Here is a 20,218-nt window from a genome sequence, read left to right on the forward strand (position 1 = left end):
AGGCCTGGCCAGCTCACAAAAGGCTCTGGGGCACCGAGGTCAGGCAGAGAAACTGCTCAGTGTGGGAACCTTCTTAACTGGATCTGGAGCCACTTCCTGGCTCTGGGAAGTGGGCTCTGGCTCATCTGGGAATCACTTATTTGTTTGGATTCTTTCTGCTAGGTCAAGCAGACAGTGGTAGTGTAGAGTTCTATCTGGATTTTCATGGGGAGTAAAATGGTGCCAGTCTCTCCCTCAGAGTGGGATTGTTGAGAGAACTTTGCTAGAAGCAGATACTGCAAGGGAGTGATCAGAGACACCCAGGCAATAGGAGCTGAAGAGGGTAGATTCAGATAGCCCCTCACCCCTCAAAGCGAGTTCCCAATACTTTCTCTGGAAAGCTGCATTCAGTAAAATGGGTGAGAATAACTGCAAGTGGCATCCAGGCAAAGGACTGATGGTTGGCTTTCCTTCTGGGGCCTCAGCTCTCTCTTGGCCACAAAGACTACTTTGATTTGGTCTCCTTCAAGGAAGTACCATGTTGGAAACCAGATATTGGGCCTTGAAAATGTAGGTGGGCTCTCTTGAGTTAATATTTGGCAGGAGATACCTGTATGTAAGGGCAGCTCACAGAGTGGGGCCAGTGACCATGTGTGGACGTGACTCAAGTTCCTGGGTGTTCTGAGCCTTCTGCGGTGCCCAAGTGCCCCCTAGCCACTTCCTCTTTCCTGTAGACTGGTCATGGAGAAATCCCCACTGGGGATTATAAGAAGGCCCTGGGCTCTGTGCAGAAGCCAGTAGCTCCAACCAAAGGGACAAGATGAGGCCATACGTCCTCTCCTTGCTGGGCCTCCTATTCCTCGTCGGCCCAGCTGCAGGGGATATGGAGTTTTACAGGTCCATAACCCCCAGCCCTGGCTCCAGTTCAGCAGGTGACTCCAGCTCCAGCTCTGGCATCCTCCAGCCTGGCGGTGGTCCTGACTCCAGGTACCAGGTGAGGCCGTGGAAACTGAACCAGCTGCCTTCATTCCCTTCCTCCCGCTTTTTGGGACTATGAATATAATTTCATGGATGGATAGATGTGGGCATTCTAAAAGATATATGACTCCTTTTGTTAATTAACTGTAGGTGCCCTGAAAATGAATTAAAACCTGGGTGAAATAATTAAATTGTTAGGAAGAGAGACGACATCTTGGTTCTCCAGCTGGGGGCTTTCAGGGAAGAATCTACCTGTTAAAGAGGTTCTTAACCTTGGCTAGGCATAGTGTGAGGGACTTGTGATATCCCAGCCTCCATCTTCCACAGATTAAAAAAACAACAACAACAACAACAAAGAAAACAGGTATTTTTTTTTGAAAGCTTTCCCCAAGTGATTCTCACATGTAGTCCAGGATGAGAACTGTTAGGGAAGGAGGCCTTCCAGGAGGTGCTCCAGAAAAGTTGTGGGATTAATGGACTCGCCACCCAGCTGGGACCCTGAGTCAGTAAGCACAGCCCTCTAGGGAGTGAGAGCCCATGTCAGGAAGTTGGAGTCCTCACAGTTTCTCTGTTCGTAAGCAGAGATCTGTGACAACAGTGGTGGGAGGAGTTATTCGTCCTGGTATCGCAGTGGTCAAGCAGCTAGGCTGCTAACCTAAAGGTTGGCAGTTTGCTCCCTGGGTGGGAAAAGACCTGGTCACATGCTTCTGTAAAGATTACAGCCTAGGAAACCCTATGGGGTAGTTCTACTCTGTCACATGGTGGCGCTCACAGCTTAGGAAACCATATGGGGGCAGTTCTGCTCTGTCCTACAGGGTCACTATGAGTCAGAATCAACTCCAGGGCACACGATAATATCAACAGGAAAGTAGACGTTGTCCTGAAGTGTGAACTCTTCTATTTTTCCATAAGGGAACCTTTAGGGTCATTTTCAGTTCAAAACAACAAACAAACAAACAAAATAAAAAAACATCCTTTATAAAGGAACTGGTCCAGCTAGGCTACATAACTAGAAGGCTTAGTGAGAACCCTGTTCCTGGGGGATCAGTCTCTCTTTGGGTCTCCTTTAAGGAAATGGGAATATGCATGGAGGGGGTGATAGGTTAGGGGACAAGAAGCAGTTACTCACTTCACATTTGTGCACATCAGCTCTGGGTCTTTCTGCAGGAGCCCGTAGCCTTCCCTTGCTCAGGGGTAACTTGGAGTGGGGAGTCTCAGCTCCTCCAAATCTCAGCCCTCTACTCCTCTGTGGCCTTCACTCACAGGTCAGGTAGCTGCTTACATGACAATGTTTGAATGTGAGGGCGGATAGGGGAAGAGGGTTAAAAAGGCTTTTGCTTATTTCTTTTTTTTTTTTATTTTCACTACCAGGATATGGAAACCCTGGTGGCGTAGTGGGTAAGAGCTACGGCTGCTAACCAAAAGATTGGCAGTTTGAATCCACCTGGTGCTCCTTGGAAACCGTATGGGACAGTTCTACTCTGTCCTATAGGGTTGCTATGAGTCGGAATCGACTCGACGGCAACGGGTTTGGTTGGTTTTACCGGGATACAGCCACAGTGAAGATTTGGTGTTGATTAAAACATGGTTTGGTGAGGTCCCAGATAGAAACCACAGCAACAGTGCTCATTGAGTGCCTAATAAATGTTAGGACAATGTTAAGTAGATATTATCTTATTTAACCCTGAGAGCTTAGGTAAAATGGACAGTCCCATTTTAGCGATGTGCAAACTGATGCTTAGAGAGGTTAAGTCATTGGCCTAAAGTTACTAAGCTGGCAAGTAGTGGAGCTCAAACTTAGTCCATGCCCTTCACCATCTCTCTATGTGCAGCTTTCTGTATTTCTAAGGAGTAGAGATGAAAAATTGCTTGTTTTTAAAAGGAGAAAGGTTTGAGAATCGTAAATACGCACAAGAATTCTTTGTAGCCAGAAATCAGATACATTATTTTCAATGATAGTAAGTGATTTCTGGGAATGACTAGAATTGGTTAACTTTTTTTTTTTTTTAAAGTGCAGATTAGCAATAATAATTATAAAGAAACTTAACCTTCATCACCAGTCAGAAACCAGCACTTGGGTAAGGCCATCGGCTAAAATAACACAAAATAAAATATAGGTCAAGAAACAGAGAAATCAAAAGTGCCTATTGGCTGGTAAGGAGAAAAGCATTTAAAAGAAGCTAAGAAGTGGTAGTTAAATTGTGCTTAGAGGTTTTAATTTCCTTCCTAGTTTGCTTATCTTCTTTGGTGAGCCAGTATCACAATTCCAACTTCTTTTTTATAGCAGACTAGGTGTCACTTCTACTATAAACCCAATTTTCTGGGGCTGGCTGTCAGCTTGATGAGCCCTTTAGAAAGTGGTGGAAACCCTTTTATAACTGTCATTGAGCAAGTTCCAAACGTATCATTTTCTGTACTTTGAAAATGTTGAGTACCATTATTTTATGCCTTGAATCTTTGCAGACACTTAGGCTTGGCTGCTAATTAGAGCCAATTGCAACCTTAAATCACAAATGTGAGTCGCACTTTCTGCTGTGGCACTCAGAGCACTCTCCATGCTTCAGATGTCACCCTCCAAAGAGGAGGCCGCTATCGGCGTCCTCATTTTGGGACAGAGAGAAGGCTAAATGCCTCGCCCTGCACAGCAACTGGCATAGTTGTAACCGCAAGACAGACTGTGAGTCGTACGCTTTTGTCATCAGGCTAAGGGGCCTTTGGGAAAACATATTAGGGCTTTCATAATGACTATGGGTCTGATTCACCTGGTAACCGGCTCTTGTTCGTCTGCCAAATGCGAGAGCCTGCCATGCTGTAGACGTCAGTAAATGTTAATTGAATGCACGCCGAGTGCGTGTGAACCTGCCAGTGTAGAGTGTTTTTTTGAGGACACGGTTTGCCCTCAACAAGGGCGGATCACATATCCTTCTGTGGGCCAAGGGGACAGGCACTTGTTTTTGTCTCCCATTGCTGGCGTTATGCTCACGCAGAGTTTAAGCATTCACCGCAGAGCGCGACCCATCACCATCAGCTTCATTGTCTTTGAATGTGAGGAGCAGAAATATCTCTAATTGGAGACACTGATCAAACTTATGGACCATTTTGATGTCAGCTGAGCACACTAGGCGGATGATAAGCAGGATGGAAGCCTGGGAGTCCACGGCGTTGGAACAGAGATGTTCAATAGAAGCTGGTGGAATGGCTGTCAGCAGGGCTCATAATTATTTGCCTGCCTTTCAGGTGAATTTCAGGACGAAAAGTTGTTAGCTAGTGGTTCCTAGTTGATTGTCTAGAGACTGCTTGATGATACCACTGTTTTTTTGAGTTGACAGAGCTTTTCAGAGAACTCTCACTAAGAATGGCCCAGCTCTGTCTTGTGCAGCTAATTAACCTCCGCTTGTCAAAATGCAATGAAAACTTTTATTTATTTATTTTTTTGCCAGGCAGTTATTATAATAAGCTGTTTCTTCGAAAGTCCATGACATGTTGGCCCCTCCTGTAAAAGCGTTGGTATGCTTGAGCTGGAGTCTTTCTGTCTTCAGAGGGAGTGATACAGCTGGTTCCAAGGGAAGCCGACCTCTCTGACAGACTCTCACATATCTTCTCCAGTCCTTATCTCTGGCCAAGACCCTTCCCCATTCCCCTCTCTGGGTTCAGCATAAATCTATTTGTATCTTTCCTTACTTCCAATTACTGCGAGTGTGGGGTGTGATTGGAAAGGAAAATTGAGGCCAATGTCAAGAATTTACCTGGAATAGAGTGTTTTGGGTACAAACATATTTTTTTCTTTCTGCTCATCTTGAAGTTTAGGTTAAATTAAAAAGCAGCCTAATTGCCAAAAGCTTGAATTGGCTCAGAGGTCACTGATAGAATAAGTCTTGACTACAAAAGCTTCTAGGAATTCCTGGGTGGAGCAAATGGTTAAGGGCTAAGTTACTAACTGAAAGGTTGGTAGTTCGAACCTATCCAGAGGTGCCTCAAAAGAAAGTCCTGGAGATCTACTTCTAAAAGATCACAGCCATTGAAAACCCTATGGAGCACAGTTCTACTGTGACACACATGGGGTTGCATGAGTTGGAATTGACTCAGTGACAGCTGTATGGAAGCATCTAGTTCCAGCTTGTTCAGGAGTCATGGAGGTTGGTATCATAGAGCATACAACTTCAGCTGCAGCCAGCTGGCCTCCTGAACTTTGAAAGGTGTGGTCTGAGTCTCTTCAAATTCTGTAAACCATTGCTGTCCCCTTGGTAGCCTCACAAAGACACCCGTCAGGCTGAAGTCCCACAGGGTGAGGTATGGGCTGGCTATCAGATGAGATCATTGAAAGGTACAGCCAGTTGGCTGCCAAGAGTTACTCTATAAACAATAGTAGTAAAAAAAAAAAAAAAAAAAAAGTTAATTGTACCGGGATCCCCTTGGGGAAGTTCAAAGTGGACAAAGAAAAACAGGATCTTTCCAACCTGTCATTTTAAAATATGCAGCGGCACCAAAATGTGAGCCTGAATATCTTAAAAGAACATCAAATATTTTGAAATGGCTTTTCTGCCAGTGGTAAACTGGAAAATTTTTACTTAAAAAAAATTTGCACAAAAACCTTCAAACTCATACATTGTTCAGTTTCTGACGAATGGCTGGTTTGTTTCTACCCTTTTCATGGTGTAGGATATTAATTATATAATTTCCCAGGTGAAGACTGGATAGCAATTTGCATTGTATATTTTCCTTGTTACTCACACCCTTGATGTTTTCCTTTTTTCTGTTGAGAGAAATTGGGATGGGGTTGGGCTAAAGGTGAGGAAAATGAGTAAGTAGAAGGAAAGGGAAAATAATATTTACTGAGCACCTACCATGTGCCACGGACTTGGCTCACATTACTCATTTAATCCTCAGGACGAGCTGTGAAGTAGGTTTTCTTTATTTTATAGGCAAAAAAAACTGAGACCTAAGGAGGTTCATGTCTAGTGAGTGGTTGAGTTGAAATTCAAACCTAGAACTCTAATTGCTTCTTTCTTTTCTTTTCTATTTTTTTATATTTTATTGTTTATTTTGGTGAAAGTTTACACAGCAAGTTCGGTTCCCATTTAACAATTTCTACACAAATTATTTAGTGACATTAGTTATATTTTTCACAATGTGTCAACATTCTCTTTAATTGCATTCTGGTTGTTCCATTTCCAGTACTCTAGTTTCCTTGCCCTCTTTTCTTCTCATCTTTGCTTTAGAGTAATTGTTGACCTTTTGGTCTCATATAGATGGTTTTTTAAATGGAGCATCGTACTCATGGGTAACATCCTTTATTTTGTGTGCCAATCTTTTATTTCACTAAAAGGTGACCTCAGGGGATAGTTTCGGTTCAGGGTTTAAAGAGTATCTTAGGGCGATAATCTCAGGGAGTCCTCTAGTCTCAACTGGTCCAGTAAGTCTGTACGTCTTAAGAATTTGAGTTCTGGTCCTCATTTTTCTCCTGATATATTAGGGTCCGTTTATTGTGACCCTGATCAGAACAGTGGGTAGTGGTAACTGGGCACCATCTAGTTCTTCTGGTCTTGGGGTAAATGAGGGGCTTCTTTATTATTCTTTCCTTCCATGTTGTTGTTATTATTAAGTGCCATCAAGTTGGTTCTGACTCATAGCAACCCCATGTGACAGAGTAGAACTGCCCTGTAGGGTTTTCTAGCCTGTAATCTTTCCGGAAGCAGATTGCCAGGTCTTTCTCCTGTGGAGCCACTGGGTAGGTTTGAACTGCCAGCCTTCTGATTAGCAGTCGATGCATAACTGTTTATGCCACCATACAGAGAAATAGTATAATTTCTTTTAAGATTCCTCAAGAATGAAGGATTTTCCTTTAAGTAAAGGCTGCTGACATAGTTGTGTGGTCCAACAGGTGGAGATGTGGCTAAATACTATGTGTGGTTACCACCTGTGAAAGCATGTGAAAAGCATTTTGCGTTTTCATTTATGTACTGAGCTCCACTTGCTTGCCTCCAAGCACTCTCTTGGAGGCAGTGGTGGTTTGGTGGAAGAATTTTCGCCTTCCATGCGGGAGAGTAGGGTTCGATTCCCAGACAATGCCCCTTATGCCCAGGCACCACCAATGGTTGTGTGTGTGTTGCTATGATGCTGAACAGGTTTCAGCAGAGCTTTCAGACCAAGACAGACTAGGAGGGAGGGCCTGGCAATCTACTTCCAAACATGAGCCAGTGAAAGTTCAATAGATCACAAAGGTCTCATCTGTAGCTGATCATGGGCACGGCACGGGACCACGCAGTGTTTTGGTCTGTTGTGCCTGGAGTTGCCATGAGTGGGGGCCTGCTCGACGGCGGCTTACAACCACAACGACAAGCACTCTCTCGATAAGCAATTTCTGTCACTCCAGTTGCCAAAAAGCTCATTCTCCAGCTTATCATTGATGCTGAACTTATTTTCATTTGCAGCCGTTTTCCAATTTCACCGGCTCCATAGATGACCACGGGACCTGCCAGTGCTCCGTTCTCCTGCCAGATACCACCTTTCCCGTGGAGAAAATGGAGCAGTTGGAATTCACAGCTCGCTCTCTCACTGAGAAGTTCCAGACAGAGCTTTCTAAAGTAAGCATTTTCTTTTTTTCCTCTTCAAACATTATCTTGATAAAAACGAACAAACCAAACAAAGCACCTTTTCGCCCCGGGACTTTATAAGCAGCCACTCTTCACTCGCACCAAAGGCAGCACGTTTGTATCCTGTGGCAGCCTTCGCATTTACTTTACAGTACCTGTATCGAGTTCTTGATGGCAGGGAAAATGAGAACACAGGGAGAAAATGGGATCGAGATTATTCACGCTGTGGATAAACTCACTTCACTATCACGGTGCTCATGCCATTTAAAAAGAGCCTCAAATTCTCCCTGCAAACCTCAACCCTGCGATTGCTTGTATGTGTGTTGTTGTTTCTTTTTGCCTGTTTGTTGGTTTTTCCTCCAGCTTTGCTTTCATTTATTTCCTCTCCCCTACCCTCTCTGTGTCCAATTTCACCTTCCTTCTCTTTTACCTTTTCTTCCCATTCCCAGTCCGCCTTTTATTTCTTATTTCTCTCCTTGCCTCAATCCTTTTCTTGTCCATCCCTCCCGGTCTTTCTTTCCCTTCCTTTAATTTTTTTTTTCCCCCTGACTTTTCCATTTTATCTTACTTTTGCATGGCTGCTTCTCCCCCTCCACTCCCCCAAATATTCTCCTTCTTTTCTTCCTTCCCTCCTTCCCTCTTTTCCATTTCTTCCTCTCGTATTCTCTTTCCAAGTTGCCTCCTTCCTTCTAGCCCGCTCTCTCTTTCTTGGTGGTTACCTTCTATTGTCTCTGCAAGAGCACTGTATAGTCATGTCTAGCATTAGACCAAAATTGAACGCTACCCTAGGAATTTGAATTTGACTTATTGGCCACTCGGCTTTGGTAAAAACCACGACTCAACGCTCTGATTACCTGCTTGTCTCCAGCCAGCTGAAGTTAACCTAGACGGCTTAACTTTCTCTGAGCTGGCTGGTGCAATGTGACTTGGTATTCCAGTTTTGACCCCTTTGACCTTCTCAGCCAAGTAAAAATCAATTAGAAAAGCTCCCATTTTGTGCACAGGTGAAGTCCAAGCAAGGCTATAATCACATTATGCATTATTTAATACAACTCCATTAATTTGCAAGGAGCTCTGGCTTTACTGCAAGATTCAAAATAAGTTGTTCCTGAGAAATTTAAGCTGAGCCACCTCAATGTCCAACACAGTTATCCTTTAAGACAAAAATTATTGTGAGGCTGAGACCCTGCTTTCAACCTAAATTGGTAGATAAATATTCTAAGTTTAGGTGAGTGTCCAGGAAAGTGTGTTTGACTACTCCAGGAACCAAGCTTCTTACGAAGTAAAATGCCCTTGAATTAATCAGCAGAAAAGGCGCAGCACTAAATTATAAATTCCAACCATTAATATTCATAGCCTTATTCTAGCATAATCAAGTACAGATGAGAAGTTATGCATAAAAACATAACAAGTGGAGGAAAATTCTAGGTAAAGATCTTTTCAGTTAGAGTCATTTGCTTTGAAATCGCGGAAGCTCCTGGTTTGCCTGCATTCTTTGCTGGCAGGAGTTTGAAGAGCTGTTTGAAACCCCATGCTGCTCCAGGGGGAGCATGTAACTTGGCATAACTCACTGCCATTGGGTCGATTCCGACTCATAGTGACCCTACAGGACAGGGTAGAACTATCCCATAGGGTTTCCAAGGACGTAAATCTTTACAGGAGTGGGCTGCCACATCTTTCTCCCTTGGAGTGGCTGGTGGGTTCAAACCACCAACCTTTCGGTTAGCAGCCAAGCACTTAATCACTGTGCCACCAGGACTCTTATATAGCTTGGCAGGTTTGTGACTATGGGACATTTAATTCCAATCCTGTAAGGGAGCCAGGTGGCATCTGCCTTGCTAATAATTGGCAGGGAAGAAGCGTAAAGGAGGGGGAAAACGTTTTAGTTCAAGGTGTCAGTAGCTGCTTCTGGAACAACTTGCGGTTCAGGCCTGAGAAAGAAATTGGCCTGCCAGCTTAGATTTCAGAATAGATTTGGTGTGACTGGTTATAATAGCAATCATCATTGTCATAGCTTCCGTGTGTGCTTTTCCAAAGGCTTCCGATTCTATTCTATTTTCAAGCAACCCAAGAAGGCAAGATAGGCCAGGTGTTGTCCCTCCCATGTTAGACATGGGAAAACTGAGGTTCACAAAGGTAAACAGACTTGCCCAAGGTCATACGTCTCCTGGCTGGTTAAGGCAGACGCACATTCGTGTCTTTGGAATCATCCCAGTTCTTGTTTCTCTTGGCCATGCTGTTATCATCCAGAGCAGCCCCAAGAAGAGATGCAGTAGGTCAGTGATGCCTTCAAAGCCAAAGTTATCTCTTCAGTGGAGGGCTTTTGGATTTCCAGGTGAATTATTATAGCTGTCCCCAGGTTGCCTTGGAAATCACCATTTATCTCGATGCCCTGGGGAATGCTGGTTTTGGGTAGGCCAGTAGGAAAGGTTTCTGAGTGCTTTATGTTGATTCATTACCTGTCAGTACACAGAGAAGACAGGGAGCTGCCTCTGCATAAGATGCTGAAAGCATTTTATACTTTTCTATTGTTTATGATCTGTCCTCTCATGACTATACTTAGAAAGGGGACTGCACAAAAGCCAGGGTTTTCTCTTTCCCTGGAGACGTATGGTCTTTGGGGCAGGTTATTTAATATGACACATTTGCTAATAGGTCCTCATGCATGAGAAGGGTGAGGCAGCCTGGGAGACATTTAGGCAATGGAAACGCACAACATTGATTGAGCAACTGTTTTGTGCAGTGAAATGTAATAAACTAAAGTCAGATTGAAAATCATTGAAATCACTGTTCATCATTGTTGTAGTTTATGGGGTATCTATTATGTTAGGCAGGAGTCTTGGGTGGTGCAAATGGTTAAGCACTCACTAGCTGAAAAGTTGGTGGTTCAAACCCACCCAGACGCTCCTTGGAGGACAGGCCTGGTGATCTGCTTCTGAAAGATCATAGTCCTGAAAACCCTGTGGAGCTGTTCTACTCTGCACACACGGGGTCTCCATGATTCTGAATTGACTCAATGGCAACTAACAGCAACAATTATGATAGGCACCTAATGTACACTATCTCTAGTCTTCACAATAATCTCACAAGCTTGATAGCATCACCCCCAGTTTACAGAGGGAGACTAAGACTTAGAGAAATTCAGTGACTTGCCCACTAAGCACTAAATGCAGATGTGAGCCCAGTTAGTCTAGCTCCAAAATACTGTGCCCTTTCACCACGCACATTGCTTTCCCCATCGTTTTCATATGTTTTGTTGATTACTTCAGGCTCACTTAACCTTGCTGTATTTATTTTTAAAGATATATTGAACATGACAGTATGTTATGAAGTACATTTACGTATTTCAAGTAATCTGGCCGTAGTTATAATCACAGATTTGAAGGATTGGCAGAAACATGAGCCAGACTAATTCTTTAGTTCAATAGCCAGCTACACTACACTCTTATTTATTTCAAGGTCACATTTATTCAAAGGAACAACCACCACCACAAGAACAAACCCCCAAACGAGCTTCGATTCTTAGAATTCATCAATGACATAGTAAGTGCCTAATGAACAAACTAAAATGGAAGCTCTGAATGTTAGGCTGGTGGTTTGAAAGCAAGCAGAGATGAGTCTTCTAATCTTCCAGCACTGGAACTTTTACTCACAAGGAGCTTCATGATGAATAGGTCGATACAGAGATGTGTTCCCTCAGGGTTAGACCCATATTCTTCCTCCACATCCCCGGGAAGCTGGGCTGCCTCTGCTGAGGGCGCACTACCCAGAGAGAGCTAGGGCGTTCTCAGAATTGTCCACTCTGCCTCAGCGCCACAGACCCATACATGGGATGGATTTAAACTAATAATCTGCTTAAATCAATACGGTTCACACTGTGAAGTCTTTTTGGCCCATTCTCAAGCTCCCTCTCGCCTCCACAACTTCACGGATGATTCCAGAGTTCCTGAATGTCACTGAGCTTTCCTTTAAATGTCAGCTGGAAAGAATTTCAAGCTTTTTCCCAAACAGACCTTTCAACCAGTTGCTGTCAAGTAGAACCATGCTTCATAGGGTTTTCAGTGGCTGATTTCTCAGAAGCAGATCTCCAGCCTTTCTTCTGAGGTACCCCTGGGTGGACTTAAACCATCAACCTTTGGGTTAGCAGCTGAGCGCTTTAACTGTTTGTTTGTACCACCCAGTGACTCCAACGACTCTTTAGAGACGCTTCATTTCGGCTGAAATAAGACAGGCATACCACACATTCTTATAGGTGGCAAATTCCAGCTGATGACTTGGCATTCAATGATACTCTGGAAGAGCCACATTTTATTTAGCAGAGATGATGCTTGAATCACTCATTTTTTTGTAGAACAACAGCTGTGATGTGCCATCAAAATGTTCCAGGAAAAGGGAGGGTGTTTCATTTGTTCCAAGAGCTGGCGAGGCCCAGTGCCAGCAAGCATTTTCATTTCTCAGACTTTCATTTCTGCAATGCTTTTGGCACTTTAGTTTTTATCACAGGCAAGATTTTGTGCCTGATTTTTGTAGCAATTGAAACCCGGCCACCTTATATCTATGTTTGTGCTTTTGAGGAGGGCTTGTTAGATTATATATATATGTATGTATATATTTACTTACTTACCCACCAAAATGTCACCAGCCTTCTCAGCCTCTGAGTGATGGTACCTCTGATGGCACTGAGCATCAGTTGCCTGAGGAGATATACTAGCGCCAAGGGCTGCATTTTCAACTTTCATTAAAATCCTCTTTGCCTGAAGCCCTAGCCCTTTAGGTCTGTGGCCTGTGAGTCTACTCTAATTTGCACGGTGGGGTTAAGTGGAAGGGCTAAAATGACAGAAGTTAGGGCTGCCTTTGTATTAGAAGGATTAGAGGCCAACATCTGGCTGTGAATTCATCCTGGCATGGTGGATCAGCTACTTGACATTAGTGCAGTTGGGGGAAAAGTATCACTTATGTTCAAATTTTTGGAAAGAATGTAAAACCAGCAACTTTTAATGAGCAGGTCCTTTAAAAAAAAAGCCACAGCATTTCTGTTAGAGATCAGATACAGAGAGCACCACCAACTGTGTTTATTGAAATATCCATTTGGAGATTCCAATTATACACTAAACTACCAAGGGAATTTTTGGAAATATTTTAACTTAATGATCAGACATTCAAATATATGCAACAAATGTGTAATTTAAAGGTCTGATTGCAATAATCAGTTCCTGGAATAAATGTAGGCATACTTAATGAAATGAGCACTGTATGGTTGCACATACACTCACATATTGTGCGGTGAGTTGGGTCTTTATTGCTACTTTGTAAAAGGCGAAGGGGCTGAAAATTCACCGGATGTGGTGGTGATCAAAGAAGGAATTCTACTTAGTGCATTTCCCTCTCTTCCAGGAAATACTTAGATTTAGAGCAATGGTTCTAAATGGGGGGTAGGGGTGAGATTTTGTCCCCAGGGGACCTTTAGCAATGTCTGGAGACAGTTTTGGTTGTCACCACTGGGAAGCCACGGGTGCTGCTAACCATCCTACAACGCACAGGACAGCCGCCAACAAGAAAGAACAATCTAGCCCAAAATGTCAATAGTGCTGAGGGTGAGAAACCTTGATTTACAGTGTGTGGGGGAGGAGGGAGGGCACGAGACTCTGATTCAAGGTGGTTTAGTTCGGTGAGCTTATGTCTTCCAACATGAAAATGGAGGTTAAAACATACTTGCAAATGATGATTGGAAAGCAAAATCCACCTCTTCCCCCTTCCCCGCCTCAAATGGTAGTAATATGTTCTTTTTACTTCATGTTTGGGTAATTGAATTTTTTTTTGATCCTTTTCTTTACAAAAAGATGATTGACAAGAATGAACTAGTCCCCAAGGGCCTGGTAGTGGAGAAAGACTCTGGGATTACTCTGGGAACTGACTTGAGCGTGTTGATTCCCTTTAGGTAAAGGAGTATACTGAACTAATCAGCATATATGAAAAGAAGCTCTTGAACCTAACTGTCCAAATAGAGATCATGGAAAAGGATTCCATTTCTTACACTGAACTGGACTTTGAGCTTATCAAGATGGAAGTGAAGGAGATGGAGAAGCTGATCATCCAGCTGAAGGAGAGTTTCGTTGGAAGCTCAGAAATTGTTGACCAACTGGAAGTGGAGGTAAGGACGAATTCACTTCTCAGTATATTAATCATTAATTGTCTTCTGTGACTGAGCAAGTGCTAGGACAGGGGTATTAATCTCCATCTTCTGACTTCTCATTCTGAATTCCCTCATGACCACATGCCATATCCCGTGCTCTGCTATGGATGAACGCCTGTCTTTGAATAGTAAGTTAAACACATTGGGAACATGTTGACTGAGGACCATACCATACCACACCAGTTGCTGTCAAGTTGATTCTGACTCATGGCGACCCCATGTGTATCAGAATAGAACTGCACTCCTTAGAGTTTTCAATGGCTGATGTTTCAGAAGTAGACCGCCAGGCCTTTCTTCTGAGGCACCTCTGGGTGGACTCAAACCTCCCAGTTTTTGGTTAGCGGCTGAGTGCATTAACCGTTTGCACCACCAGGGACTGAGGAGCAGGTGGCCTTTCAGAACCAAATGGCCTTTTAACTTCTCTAGAAAGGAGATGACTTAGTCTGAAGAACCATTCATGGCCAAGACAATTCAGGGACCTTCTCTGCTCTGGATTTATCCTAATGAGAGACTTTTTCTAGAAACCGACAATTCACCTGATTGTGGACTTGCTAGGTCTGTTTCTCCTTTTGAAAGATCATCTAATCCGTGATACCTCTTTGAACCATTCTCCAAATACTTGAAACCCTCTTTCAAGGGATTTCTTGGGAGTATGTTTTGGTGAAACCCTTTGAGATCCGTGGATAAAGACTATCACATTAATGTGATGGTTGTGTAATTGATGCCAATGAGAACTTAATAGCTCAGTCATGACGTAGGCTATAATTGAGAATTCTGGTTACATATTTTAACATTTAAGTTTTCTCTGACCCTCAACATTCGTTAGAAACTTAATTATAATACAACACCAGTAAACACGAATTTATAGGGGAAGACTATTAGAAACGAACTTTACTGGACATTTGTGGATGCTTAGAATGAGCCTGCACTCTGTTATTAAAGCTGTTCAAATCTTTCACGCACACATCTGCCTGAGCTCTGACAGGCGTTCACACTAAACCATAAAATGTATTCTTCCAAATGAAACCGTTCAGGAGAATCTCTGGTGTATTCGCTGGCAATGTTTCACTAAATGACAAATTCACCCCTGGAATGCTTATGAAAGATACTGCACAATAATATAAAATCGCTCTGAACTTTTATTTCCTTAGATATGGAATCTGACTGTCCTGGTGCAGAAGCTCGAGACACTAGACAAAAACAACATCCTTGCTGTTCGCCGAGAAATCGCGGCGCTCAAGAAGAAGCTGAAGGAGTGCACGGCCTCCAAACGGGAAGACGCCCCTGCTGTCCCTCCTCCCTCTCCGGGTAAGCGGGACATTTTCACCACTTAAGCCGGGCTCCTAGGGTGCTGAGAGTGGGATGGGGAGGGGATTTGGGATAGCAATAGTGAAGGAAGGATGGGGTGTTTGCCGTGCTGGGGTTACTCTTAGGTGTTGTAAATCTCACCTTGTAGGTATACATGTTATCATGTTCTGGGGCCCGCAGAGGAAAGCACAAACAATAAGCTGATTTAAAACAAAAAGCACAAGTTGCACATACCCCCTTTGCATTTAATAACAGGAAACACATCTCTATGGTGACAGAGGAGCTATCTAGAGGCCCAGGTGAACACCTCTGTGACATCTCCTTTCCTGTGGATAGAAAGGGCTGATTGGTTTATTTATCTGGTGAGCTAGGCTTATTCCTTGAATTTTTCTTCCTTCTTTCTCCCCTGTCCTTTCTCCTTCTGCCTTTTTAATTTTTCCGTTATTCTTCCCCTAAACACATACTGAGCACCTACTGTGTTGTGTCCTGGAGTTCGATGGGGATTAATGGAATGGTCCCTAAATCGGTACTGGTGGGTGTGTTCTGCTGGCCCTCATGAACTATGAGTTCCCAAGTGGCAGAGATAGTGTCTGATTTTTCTGGAAGCAGATCACCAGACCTTTCTTCTGAGGCACCTCTGAGTAGCCTGGAACCTCCAACCTTTTGCTTAGCAGCTGAATATGTTAATCGTTTGCACCACCCAAGGACTCCAACAGATCTTTAGAGATTTAATTTCAGCTGCATGAGGCCAGGATGATGAGTGAATCATCCTCAGGTTAAGTGCAGTACAGAGGTGGGCACTCTGTGCAGACACTCATGAATGGAGGCAGTGCAGTGTAGGGGTCCAAGAGCATGGCTTTGGAATCTGAAAGCCCACAGCCACGTGACCACAGGCACCATCTTGAATCTCCTCATTTGTAATGTGGGACAATAATAGCACCTCCCTTGCAGGGTTGCTGTGAGAATTAATGAGACAATGCTTGGAAATCTCAGAGCCCTACGTTCGGTATTTATGGTGGTCCAGCAATAGAATTCTTACCCTCCCTGTGGGAGACACGGGTACAATTTTCGGCCAGTTCACCTCAAGCGCAGCCACCATCCGTCTGTCATTGTAGGCTTTTGTGTTGCTAAGATGCTGAACAGGTTTCAGCGGAGCTTCCAGACTAAGAAGATCTAGGAAGAAAGACCTAGCAATCTACTTCTGAAAAACAGCCAGTGAAAACCCTATGGGTCACGATGGTCCAGTTCACCACCAGTCATGGGATGGTGCAGGACCAGGCAGAGTTTTGTTCCGTTGTGCATGGGATCGCCACGAGTAGGGGGCCGACTTAAAGGCAGGTAACAACAACAACAACAGTGTTATGAATGGTGAAAGCTGAGGTGAGAATGCTGCAGTGAACGAAAGCAGTGCTAAGTCCCTGAGCTCTGAATGCAGCCTTCCAGGTGAGCTGGGGGCAGCTTCTCAGCCGCAGCGTTCAGCCCTGTTCTTCGGGACATCGTCATCACAGGGATGCTTTCTCTGCAGGTCGTGTGAGCCTCTCAGCCTGAACAGGGACTGTATCTTTTCATCAAAGCATACAGCCCTTGTTATTTTTATTAATTCCTGTTGCTCACAACCTGTTTCCTTTTAGACCAGGCATTTCTGGATCCTTGTCAATGTAGCTGGTTTCTTCAAGGCTTGAATTAGTTGCTGCCATAATCATAAGCCTCTTGGTGTTGTTCAGGGGACCCGTTTCCCCTCCCACTGCAATTGGGAATCTGTCACGGCATGACATACAGAGGCGATTTAGGACAAAGGTGTGCTGTCTCCTCTGGAACAAACCAAGGCTAAATTTGTTCTGGGATCGGGGTGGACACATGCTTTGGAAATGAGAGCTGGTTCCGCTGTGCCGCATGGGGCTCCTCGAGGACTGGAGGCGAAGCACTGGCCAGTATCAGTTGCCACTGTGTCAGCTCTGACTCCTGGTGACCCCATGTGTGTCAGAGTAGAACCATGCTCCATAGGGTTTTCAATGGCTGAGTTTTTGGAAGTAGATTGCCATGCTTTTCTTCTGAAGTGCCTCTGGGTGGACTCGAACCTCCAACCTTTCAGTTAGCAGCGGAGCCTTTAACCATTTGTAGCACCCAGGGACTCTGAAGCAATGAGAACCCCTGATAATACCTGAGCAAGAGTTTCTTTTAGGACCTCAGCAAATCTTCCTCATGAGATAGATTTTTTCTGGCACAGATTTCTATGTATCCCTTAGGATGAGGAAATTTTAGAGCAGGAAGGAGCATCCAGGGCCATCTAGCTCAGCCCCATCATGTCATGGAGGAGGAGACTTAGATGGTAAGAATGCTGTTCTTCCTGTGCCCACACAGAGCCAGGGCTACAAAACAAGGACCCTCAATCCCTGGCTGTCTCCGGACTCAGAGTGTTAGGCATCCTAGTGAGGGAGAAAATACACTACTTGGAGTCCCTGGGTGTTGCAAATGGTTAACACACTCAGCTGGTAACTGAGAGGTTGGAGGTTCGAGTCCACCCAGAGGTGCCTCAGAAGAAAGGCCTGGCAATTTACTGCTAAAATATCAGCCATATAAATCCTATGGAGCACAGTTGTACTCTGACACACTTGGGGTCACCATGAGTCGGGGTCGACTCAGTGCCAACTGGTTTTGGAATCCAGGGAGGAGAACAAATGAGTCTATTGAATTATTTTTGTTAGATTTCTTTGTTTTTTCCCCTAAGAAATTTCCTATAGGTCCTCACACTTAGACTTTTGTGGACCATCCCAGGCCAGCTGTGTTGTCTGAGCAAATTGGACCCAGATTTCCTTTCACTTTCCCACAACCTTGGCTGTTCCTGAATCCCTGCCAAGCCACTTGGCCCTCCGCCAGCTTTGTTCATATTATATTTATGATGTTTATATTAAGCTGACTTTTTGTCACGTTTTTAAATCACTTTCTCTCACTTGCTCCCTTTCTGTTTGGACTGGTTGTTAATGCAGAATTGGAAAATCCCCAGGCACCACCAAGTTGTGAGCCTGTGGAGACTTTAATTAAAGTTACTCACTATTATGGGACTTTAAAATCTGGCCTGTCTGCTTTTTTTCACTGTGGAGTTGCACAGAACAAAAAAGACTGTATGCAAGTCTCAGCTATAAAGTCGTTCTGTGCTCTCGGGGCCCCTCCCTTGCAGCTGCAGTTTGCTAAGCCTGTGGCCCATTTGTACTTAGAACCAGCACTTAGGGTTCAGTAAAATGTGCTTGATTTTTTGTTTTGCTGCAAGTGACATCCTTTTCTGCTTCATTTCATACAACTTTCCAATCTAAAATAATTGGCCTTCTACTCATTAACTTTTTTTTACTTAAAACAATTGGCTTCAGTCTCTCTGTTTTTCCCTGAATCGAAATGACTGCATGATCCAAATGAGGCAAAATGGGATGAGGATGCTCGGGGATCGATCACCATTTGGCTTGGGGATGCTGGGTTCTGTGCTGGCACATAGTAGGCGCTTAGTAAATGGTGGTGATTGAATGAGGTATGAAAGGCACAGAATGACCCACTAAAATCCTGAGTCTAGAGAAGAGCGAATGTTGAGGAGCCTATATCCCATAATTCAGATTCAGTGTAGTCTTAATCATTTTATGGTTCTGATCATTTTGTCTAATTCTCACAAGTCTGTAGTATTCTCCTCTTGGCTCAGATAAAATTCAGTTGCCCAGGTGACAGATCTAAGATTACGGATCCTCTGCAGTATTTGGCTTTTGTTTGGCATTTGGCTTTTGTTTGTTTAATGCTACTAACCACGATACTTTTAAAAAGTCAAGGTAGAATATTTTAAAATCCCATTTTAGTTATGTCTTCCCAGGATATTTTTGGAATCTTGTGGCAATATCTAATGAATTCCATGATGATTGCCAGCCAGGGCTATACTTGAGTAGAGGATTCCTTGCATGATGTTCTGTGGAGTGAATAGTCTGAAAAATTCAGATTCATAGTAGGGCGCAGGGCTGGTGTTTTATAAATAAGGGTAAGCTGGGTTTAGGAGATTTGGTTGGTCTTTTAGTTCTTTATTCCACAAACATAATTTGGTGCCACTGTGTGGCCAGCCCTGTTCTGAGTACTGGCATAGCCAAGATGGGTAAAGAAACCTCTAGAAGCCACTGTTCAACAAGGGAGATAGTCACCTAAACCTCCAATTGTAACATGATGTGATTATAATGATGATAACTAACTAATCGGTTGCCGTTGAGTTGACTCTGACTCGTGGTGACCCCGTGTGTATCAGAGTAGAGCTGTCCATAGGGTTTTCAATGGCTGATTTTTCAGAAGTAGATTGCCAGGTCTTTCTTCTGAGGCAACTCTAGGTGAACTCGAACCTCCAACTTTTGTTTAGCAGCCAAGCATGTTAAACATTTGCATCACCCTGGAACTCTAAGTCTCTCTATTCTTTCTATTCTTCTTAATAACCCTGCAGAATAAGTATTATTCTTTGTTTTAACACGAGGAAACTGAGACTCAGAGAGGTTAAGTAACTTGTGCAAGATACATAGCTAGTAAGTGAGGCAGGATTTGAACTGGAATCTGTCTGACCCCATAGCTGGTGATATGTTCACTGTACTGGGCTGCCTTCCATAGATGCTCTAGTAGAAGGGTGCACCTGTGATTCCTGGGGTGACAAGAAAGTTCCATCAACCCACCAAACCTGATTAACATCAAATTATCTTTGCTTCCTTGCTCATGAAGTAGCTACAAGTGTTACTTTTGCTCCTGGCAGTTCTATGCTGTATCTCTTCCGCCAGCAAATGCAGAATGAGTCATTGGTCTTTTAGAATTCTTGGATCATGGCTGGGCAATGGGTTGTAGTCCAAGCAGCAGCATAAAGTTGGACTGGGAACTAGGTCAGGAAGGGGATATAGTGTCTCTAAGGCCTGGAAATGAAGGAAGGGCTTGGGAAGGGATGTGAGATAAGGGAGAGCAGGGAGCAGCTCAGGGTAGATGGGCTGAGGCTGGGGACTCAGGCCGGACTAGCTGAGCAGTGGGCGATGGGCTGAGGCTGGGGACTCAGGCTGGACTCGGTGAGCGGTGGGCGATGGGCTGAGGGTGGGGACTCAGGCTGGACTAGCTGAGCGGTGGGCGATGGGCTGGGGCTGGGGACTCAGGCTGGACTAGCTGAGCGGTGGGC

General features: G+C 44.1%; 1 protein-coding gene across 1 annotated transcript in view; it reads left to right on the forward strand.

The window, feature by feature from the left end:
- Positions 1–799: 799 nt before the first annotated feature.
- OLFM4 (olfactomedin 4) overlaps positions 800–20,218 on the forward strand; it is a 24,133-nt gene continuing 4,714 nt past the window's right edge. Inside the window, exons 1-4 of the mRNA XM_004376626.2 lie at positions 800–973; positions 7,389–7,541; positions 13,489–13,701; positions 14,895–15,051. Coding sequence (XP_004376683.2) covers positions 800–973; positions 7,389–7,541; positions 13,489–13,701; positions 14,895–15,051 — 697 coding nt within the window. The remainder of the gene's footprint in view (positions 974–7,388; positions 7,542–13,488; positions 13,702–14,894; positions 15,052–20,218) is intronic.

Source organism: Trichechus manatus, unplaced genomic scaffold (genome assembly GCF_000243295.1).
Source record: "Trichechus manatus latirostris isolate Lorelei unplaced genomic scaffold, TriManLat1.0 scaffold00044, whole genome shotgun sequence".
Classification (NCBI taxonomy): domain Eukaryota; kingdom Metazoa; phylum Chordata; class Mammalia; order Sirenia; family Trichechidae; genus Trichechus; species Trichechus manatus.